Source organism: Triticum dicoccoides, chromosome 7B (assembly GCF_002162155.2).
Source record: "Triticum dicoccoides isolate Atlit2015 ecotype Zavitan chromosome 7B, WEW_v2.0, whole genome shotgun sequence".
NCBI lineage: Eukaryota > Viridiplantae > Streptophyta > Magnoliopsida > Poales > Poaceae > Triticum > Triticum dicoccoides.
Genome location: NC_041393.1, coordinates 50,501,131 through 50,509,427, shown reverse-complemented (window position 1 = coordinate 50,509,427; position 8,297 = coordinate 50,501,131). Strand labels below are relative to the sequence as shown.

The following is an 8,297-nucleotide window of genomic DNA, read 5'->3' as shown; positions in this document are numbered from 1 at the left end:
GAGGCTTACTAGGGACATGGTGTTGTCTATGTATCCACACATGTATCTGAGCTTCCTATCAATACAATTATAGCATGTATAATAAACGATTATCATGAACAAGGAATATAATAATAATAACTAATTTATTATTGCCTCTAGGGCATATTTCCAACAAAGGCACCATGCGCTAAGTTCACAGGAGACGAGGCGGACCGGCGGCAGCACGTTATTACTATAATTTTGGTGGTGGGCCAAGGAGAATGAATGTCCTTTGATCCTCTGACCAAAGTACGTGCCGGGCCATTGGCGTGGAGGATGGAGCGATGGAGCATGACCTTCATCTGTTGCTTGTACTCCTTGTTAGTCATGACGTAGGCCACGCCCTGCGTCACCGCCTTCTGTTGCGGCGACTGGTCCTCCTCATCGCCAGAGGAGATGATGATCTCCTACTTCACCGAGGAACCGGCCGCCAATGAGGACGACGGCCCTGGAGTTCGAGGGTATTGTCACGAATCTTTGGGGCCCGTTCCGAAGCTGCCTCCTGCCGGTGCTGAGGCCGAGCTGCCCATCGTTGGAGTTGTGGAGGAAGAGGGATGGTGAGGACGGGGACGTGCGAAGCGATGTGTTGAGTGCAATGTGGACGGGGTCGGAGCACGGCTTATATAGCCTCGGCCAGACCATGCGAACGGACGGTGAGCCGCTTCAATGCAGCATAGCAGCCAGAGTTGATTCCTTAGGAAGCTGCGTCTGCATTGAAGCGGCGACTCCCCTCAGGTCGCATCTATTAGCGCCGCCCTCCCGTCCGGTCACATCACGCGACATTAATGTCGGCCGCTGGGTGCTCTGGTCCGGCATTGCTGCGGCACGTGCATCGGACGGAAAGCACATGAGAGACAGATGGGGTTGCTTGGTGAGCCAGGTTAGTCAGTCGCGGACGTGACAGCCGCCCGGACAACCATAAAGCCTCACAGTTTATCTCAAGTTTGCGGGAAAAAAAACATGCCATAACCATCGAGCGGTCCGATACGGAAATGTGTTGAATGACAAAATACGTCCGGACCGCTCGATCCGGCCTGTTGCGGGCGATTTAGGGGCCGGCATTGGAGATGCCCCAACATTATCGATGGTTCATTGAACCCAGCTTACAAAGACGGACAACATGCACCAAGACGATCCGATCCTGCGACAGATCATCAGCAGTTCGGCGCCTCCGTCGGGTCAAACTGCTTGTTTTCCATTTTTTCCTTTGCAAAAAGTCCACCATTTCCGTTATCTGAACAGCACAGCGCGTAAAATCTTTCCCAGGAGGAATAGATTACTCATCAATGGACTAAATCGGATCCACCGCCCACCACCACCGCCAGCACCGCGAGAGGAAGAAGACGGCTTCCTCCCCCAGCCGTCGTGGCGAGCTGGCGAGGGTCTACGCGGCGCTACGCCTATGCGGACACCCGGCCGGAAATCAGCTTCAGATACATTTTCGGGCCTTGCCCGGCCGCCGCGCCGGCCGTCGCCATCGACGCCGCTTCAAACCCATGGCTTTTTTTTACGCTTTCCTCTCCAGCGGCTCCTGCTTAGGGCATGACCAATGGAGGCGAAAAAAAGACAGGTGCTTCATCAAACACACAGGCATGAGAGGATTGAGGCTATTGCTCACATGCGTTCAGTCCAATGGTGGCTATGGTGGTGCTGCCTCACACCCGTCATCCTTTGGTCCCCATGTGTTCATCTTTTCCATTCTTCCTCCCCTTCTTTTCCTCTCCTTCCTTACTTTTTCCTTCTTTATCTGCTGAAGAACCCGTCTCCTCTGCAAGCTTCACCTGGCGCATGCAAGCAGCCGTCATGCTGCCACAGTGGCATCCGAGCCTAGTTGGCTTATGAAGCATCATCTTTGAGGCTACCCATTGACCATGCCCTTAGTCCTTTGCCACGCCTGACCTCACGCCGCCCCCCACCCAAACCCCCCTTTAAAACCCGCCACCGTCGCCACCGACTCGCCATCACCCGACCACAGAGAGAGCTTTATTCCCCCGGAAAGAAAGCAGTGACGGCGAGAGGGCGGGGGCGAAGAAAGTCCGGCGAAGCGGCGGTCGCGGCGGCGGAGGATGCCGGGCGCGGTGAAGGCCGGGAGCCGGCCGCCGTGGCTTGGGCTGGGGGCGGCCGTGTGGCTGCAGGCGTCGGCGGGGACCAGCTCCGCCTTCGCGCTCTACTCGCACGCGCTCAAGGTGGCGCTCGGCGCCGACCAGAGCCGCGTCGCGCTGCTCGGCGTCGCCTGCAACGTCGGGGACAGCCTCGGCCTCCTCCCCGGCGTCGTCTGCAACAAGCTCCACCCGGCCCTGCTCCTGCTCGTCGCCGCCGCCTCCGGCCTCCTCGGCTACGGGGTCACCTGGCTCGCCGTCTCCGGCGTCGCCCCGGCGCTGCCCTACTGGCTGGTGAGTGAGCTCCCCGATGAGACCCCTTTTACTAGATTAATCCTTACTGTAGATCGGTTCTAGATCGTGAAATCGTATGCTTCAATTGCTCTGCTGGGTTACATTGTACGAACTGATATTAGGGGAAAGGCGTTATGCTTAGTTGGGACCAGCTAAACAAGTGTCCCTTTCTAAGATTCCACAAACAAAACTTATACCAACTAGTATTGGCGAAAAGTTAATCCTCGATTGCAATTGGGCGAAAAAGTATCACCTGTATTTGGCTTCATTTGCCGGGCGATATGCGCATAGCCTGATAGCCACATAATTTTCTTTACAAAATGGAAGCTTTCATCGCCTCGAAGAGCCACATATTGAGGACATCTTACTTAATTTACGCGGAAGATTGGACTTATTAGGCTAGCTTTTTCTTTTCTTTACTTTGATCATCATATAGTGGAAATTTACTAGTGCCAATCTTTTCGTTGGCCCTATTGCAGATATGGATCGCATTATGCATGGGTTCGAACAGCGGTGCGTGGATGTCGACCGCCGCATTAGTAACCAACATGAGGAACTTCCCACTCAGCAGAGGGGCTGTTGCCGGCATCCTCAAAGGCTACTCTGGTCTGAGTGCGGCTGTATACACTGCCATTTACACCGGCGCGCTTCACGGCTCAGCTGCAAACCTCTTGCTTTTTCTCACCCTGGGAGTTGCCATCGTTTGCCTTCTCGCAATGTACTTTGTGAGGCCTTGTGAGCCTTCTCTGGTGGAGAATTCCTCGGAGCGAGTTCACTTCCTGTTCGTACAGATCAACAGTGCTCTTCTTGGGGTTTATCTCGTGGTGGCCACGACGTTGGATCGTTTTCTGACTCTCACCCCTGCTTTGAACTATTCCTTGATTGCTATTATGGTCATTCTCATTCTTGCACCATTTGCGATACCCGTGAAGATGACATTGTTTCGAAGCGTCCCAAGGAAAGTCACTTCTGCTGCTGCTGACAATGATCACACGGAACCATTTCTTCTGCCTTCTTCCTCTGAACCAAATTTCGGCAAAATCGAAGATGAGGATGCTGCAGATATTGATCTTCTCTTAGCTGAGGGTGAAGGGGCTGTGAAGCAGAAGAGAAGAAGACCAAAAAGGGGAGAGGACTTCCGGTTCCGTGAAGCTCTGCTAAAGGCAGATTTCTGGTTGCTCTTTGCAGTGTTTTTTATAGGTGTTGGGTCTGGAGTCACCGTTCTTAACAATCTAGCGCAAGTTGGAACTGCAGCAGGTGTTGTTGGCACAACTATATCAGTCTCTCTCTTCAGTTTGGGCAACTTCTTTGGCCGCTTAGGAGGTGGTGCTGTTTCTGATTATTTTGTCAGGTAATGGAATCTCTTATTTATTGAATTGCAAAACAAGGTGTACTTTCATCTACCTGTCCAAGCACCAGTTGGTCTACATAGTTGCTCTACCAGTTTCATGGAGTTCTTTTGGTTATGTAGTTGTTTATTGTTTGTTTTTTGGACAAACTGTGGCATGCCAACATAGCTAGGTAACCAATGGACTTTTTTTTCAAACAAAAATATTCGTCTGCCACTATCCTGATAGAATTGTTAGAACCTTCAGTCCAGTTTCAACTTACAAGCCAATAAAGAATGAGCTGACCTCTTATATTAAAAAGGAACACGTTATGTCTGCCGCGGGTTATGGATCAAAGCTTTCTCTAACTGAATTACTAAAGTCTCCATTCCAGCTTCAGATTACAAGCCAATAAATAATGGGTTGACAATATTTCTCCCCCTTATTTATTTTCCGACAGACTGGAACAGTGAAAAAGGTTCCCAGCCCCAACTGTGTAGGAGATATAAATATACGACCAGAAATTTTCTTGTTTGGATGCAATGCACGGTTGAATGCATTTGTTCACATTCTAAAATTTGATTTAATTTTTCATCCTGCGGTTGGTTAACCAAAGCTTCTTTTCCAGGTCAAGGACACTTCCACGGACAGTACTGATCACATGCACCCAAGTGGTGATGATAATCAACTACCTAGTCTTCGCTCTGGGTCTCAAAGCCACGCTCTACATCTCCGTTGCCATACTCGGCATCTGCTACGGCGTCCATTTCTCGGTGATGGTGTCGACGTCATCGGAGTTGTTTGGGCTAAAGCAGTTTGGGAAGATCTACAACTTCATCTTGCTGGCAAACCCGCTTGGCGCGCTCGTGTTCAGCAGCCTCGCCGGGTATGTCTACGATCATGAAGCGGCAAAACAGCACAGCGTCGCAGCAGTGGCGGGCTCTGACCATGTCATGGTATGCTACGGCCCCAGCTGTTTCAGGCTCACGTTCTTTGTGCTGTCAGGCATGGCATGCTTGGGAACGTTTCTGAGCGTGATCCTGACCGTGAGGATCCGACCGGTCTATCAGATGCTCTATGGAGGTGGACCCTCGAGCCAGCCCAGGAACTCTGCGCATTGATGCCCGGTGACCGGTGAGCTTGTTTAGTGATCTGTTGTAATGTATTGTACTTGAAATATGAGCACGTGTTTATTTCCTTTTTTTGGGGTGGGGGGTGGGGGGTGGGGGGTGCTCCGTATTGCGGTTTTGGGACCTGGTTCTTGACAAGTTCAGTCTAGGTCTCTGTATATGGTGAAGAATGAGATATGTTATTTTTTGAGTCGTTGCTGGTTTCTGGTTGATCTGCTGGAGCATGAACCCCAGGATACCAATATAACAACTGAGTTGACACGTTTGTATGTGATATCAGTTTTTGATTTCCTTTTGGTGTTTGTGTTTCGAGAAACCAACCAGGTTGAATGGGTTTTTTCGACTTCGTTCCTTAAAAAAGCGGGTCACTTGTAACTGAATTTTTTCCTCTTTGTTCAAAGCCAGTGATCCTACCAGTTTCTGGAGAGGAAGAAAATATATTCCGGTTGCTTTTGACTCCACTGCAAGTTTGTAGTTGTGAAAATCACTGGATGTCACACTGGCAGCCATTCACAATTCCTCGCAGTTGGTTTGCTCCTTGACTTCAACTCTTGAAATGGGCTGTGTTAAGGCTACAACGAACTAATTTGCTTGCATGCTGGAGGCCAAGTTCTGGGACAATGATAAGAAGAGGTTCCAATCGGACGCCATCAGGAAGGACCTTGACGCACAGGTCTTCTGCAGGTGATCACAGAACTTACTACTCTCTTCGTTCCTAAATATTTGTTCTTCTAGAGTTTTCAACAGAGGGCAGGCCTGGCGCAGTGGTGAAGTCCTCCCCACTTGTGCCAAGAGGTCCTGGGTTCGAACCAGCCTCTCTGCATTGCACTTTGCAGGGGTAAGACTAGGTTCCTATAATCCCTCCCCAGACCCCACCTTGTGTGGGAGCTTCTATGCACTGGGTCTGTCCTAGAGTTTTCAACAAGTGACTATATACGAAGCAAAATGAGTGAATGTACACTCTAAAATATGTCTATATACACCCGTATGTGGTAGTCCATTTGAATCTCTAAAAAGACAAATATTTAGGAACGGAGGGAGTAGAATCTAATATTTCAGAAATTTGATTTTGGCTGTCAGTGGCGATGAAGAGTGGTGGTGGTGCATAGCTAACAGCGGTGTTTGAATTAATCAACTGATGGACAGAATTGTGTACAATCTGGAAATTTCAACAAGGTATGCCGGCATGGCCAAAACCCATAAATTGGGCTGAGAGTTGGTGCATATTTTGACTAGTTTTCGCAATGTAGGACTACAGAGTGTGTATCTTGATGCACTCCGTCGCAATGTTCAATCTGAACATATGAATATAACATCCATGGATTATGCCAAGTTACCCCTGACCATGGTTTCGCTAGAAACCTGTGAAAACTGGTGTACACTTTCATTATTTTGACTCCATAACACAGTGAAAATTGGCTAGCTTTCAAATTGTTTTCTTAATGTGTTATTAGGTAATTAACGGATAGAAATGTAGGCTACTCCTCATGATGTTACTCACAGTGGAATTTGGTTCAATTAGGTTCCACCGTTCCAAAGCATGTGCATGTGCATGTGCTGGCATGCTTACTTGAACCAGCTAATTGATGATTTTTTATTTTAGGATAACTTGAATGGTAAGTTTTGTTGTCCAGGCAAATCCTTTTTACAATCATTTCCATCAATCGTTGTTAGTGTCTTCCTTTGCGCATGCACTGCCTTTTACATCTATGATGCATATTGCTTGCATGCTTACGTGAACCAACTCATTGTATTTTTGTTAAAGGTCAGCGATTACCATTATGTGCTTGTAATAGTAGTTCATTCTGATATTAACAATCTTCACTGATGTGAAATTAATGCATCTCATTAGAATGTTTGAAGATTGCAGTTTGTGGGAAATCACAAGTACTGAGCTTATCAACTGTTTTTATGTACCCCATTGCTGTTCATTCATATATTACATTGATGTACTTTAAGTGGTGAGGAATTTCAAATTTGAATTAAAACCACAACAAGAATTATGGAACGTAGGGAGTAACTAATAGCGATATAATTGTTGCACTGCTACCTGGCTTGGTTAACCAAACTACTAACTAGTCTCGGTAAGGATTTATTTTTTGGGGGTCGTCTGTCTGCAATGCATAGCTTCTATGTCCATCATTTGGCCTGCATCTGCATATATCTGTTCTTTTTCCCAATTGCATTGTCATTATCTTTGACATGCTCTTTATATCTTTGGAAACTTCATGGTCCCATCGCATTCTATTATCTTTCTTCTACGAGGCATGATTCAGTTTTACTTGGTGAGTTCTCATGTAGTATTTCTTAGGATGTACGGCAACATTTCGACCAGAAATTTGGAACTTTTTAACCAGAGATTTGGAACCGCACAGTGCCATGGATAATACGGGAAATGAGGACGATTGCATTTCTTAGCTGATACATGATACAAGTGCTTATAATGTTATCCTATTTGAGGGACCACTGTCTGTGTTTTCGGTTTGCTCCACACATGTGCTTAGCCTAATTTATGGGCAGGGTTGTGAAGATGGGACAGATTAATTTTGTCTTGTGCTACGATTTCGATAATCGATGGCTACACTTGACCAAATCATGTGAGAATACATGGCACAAAGACGTCGTGGAGATATGCTCATCTGAAACGGGGGATATCATCAGTTCCTACACATAAAGGCTTGGCTATGGTTTGTACTCCACTCACTACTCAATCAAATGTGTTAACACAGTGAAACAGAGAATTGCTTTGCAGATGGAAAAGTTATTTATATATTAAATGGGAATTGGATTTCTTGAAATGCATGTGTTATGTACATAGTTTATCTTGTGTTGAACTCCCAAAGTATAACTTGTTTGCTTAATACTCATTTGATTGCTTAATTAGCAGATGAAACATAATTACAACAACAAAAAACCTGGAAACCAACAAAATAGAAGGAGAACGGGCCAACACATTTTACAACAAAACTTGAAGGTTGAGAGGTAATTTACTTGAGCATATAACTAGAGAGAAACGGAAACAAAATCAGCATTCCGGTCAGTTTGATGGTCATACCAGAGACACGGAGCCAATCAGCTGAGAACAGAACAAGCCAGCGAAGGAGCATTGCGCTTGGACGTTGCCTATACCGAAAAAGGCTTTCGCCCCGCTTTATAAATAAAGCAAACCGCCAGAGAACGCACATACACGGACTAGTCCACACGCACACACCCAAGTCTCACATAAAAGTACATAGGTTCTGCTGAGGGCACAACTCAACAAGCCCACAAAAAAAGAAAAAGAAAACTAGGCAGCCGCCAACAGGCGAGGAAGGTGCCTAATCAGGCTCTGGCGGAGGCGGCGGGGGCGGCGGTGACAGGCGGACGACCATCTGTCGGAGGTCGGGATGAAGGCGGAGATGGCGTCGTGGTCCTGGGAGCGGCTA

The 8,297-nt window shown here is 47.5% G+C and overlaps 1 protein-coding gene across 3 annotated transcripts; it reads left to right on the top strand.

The window, feature by feature from the left end:
- Positions 1 to 1,895: 1,895 nt before the first annotated feature.
- Positions 1,896 to 7,568, top strand: LOC119339902 (protein NUCLEAR FUSION DEFECTIVE 4-like). 3 transcript variants are annotated; one of them, XR_005164267.1, is made up of 6 exons: positions 1,896 to 2,414; positions 2,894 to 3,765; positions 4,371 to 4,876; positions 5,278 to 5,556; positions 5,953 to 6,048; positions 7,393 to 7,568. XR_005164267.1 is itself a non-coding variant. In XM_037611800.1 (3 exons), exons 1-3 carry the CDS (start codon positions 2,088 to 2,090, stop codon positions 4,861 to 4,863), a joined length of 1,692 nt encoding a protein of 563 aa, XP_037467697.1. In that variant the 5' UTR covers positions 1,897 to 2,087; the 3' UTR covers positions 4,864 to 4,959. The 3 variants fall into 3 exon arrangements, 1 of the variants encoding a protein (XP_037467697.1); XR_005164266.1 differs by lacking the exon at positions 7,393 to 7,568 and having other exon boundaries at positions 5,953 to 6,632; XM_037611800.1 differs by lacking the exons at positions 5,278 to 5,556; positions 5,953 to 6,048; positions 7,393 to 7,568 and having other exon boundaries at positions 1,897 to 2,414; positions 4,371 to 4,959.
- The last annotated feature ends 729 nt before the right edge of the window (positions 7,569 to 8,297 follow it).

Coding starts and splice junctions, on each gene's coding strand:
- LOC119339902 (XM_037611800.1), top strand. CDS start 2,088: ATGCCGGGCGCGGTGAAGGCCGGGAGCCGGCCGCCGTGGCTTGGGCTG. Junction 2,415..2,893: donor CGGCGCTGCCCTACTGGCTG/GTGAGTGAGCTC, acceptor GCCCTATTGCAG/ATATGGATCGCATTATGCAT. Junction 3,766..4,370: donor GTTTCTGATTATTTTGTCAG/GTAATGGAATCT, acceptor CTTCTTTTCCAG/GTCAAGGACACTTCCACGGA.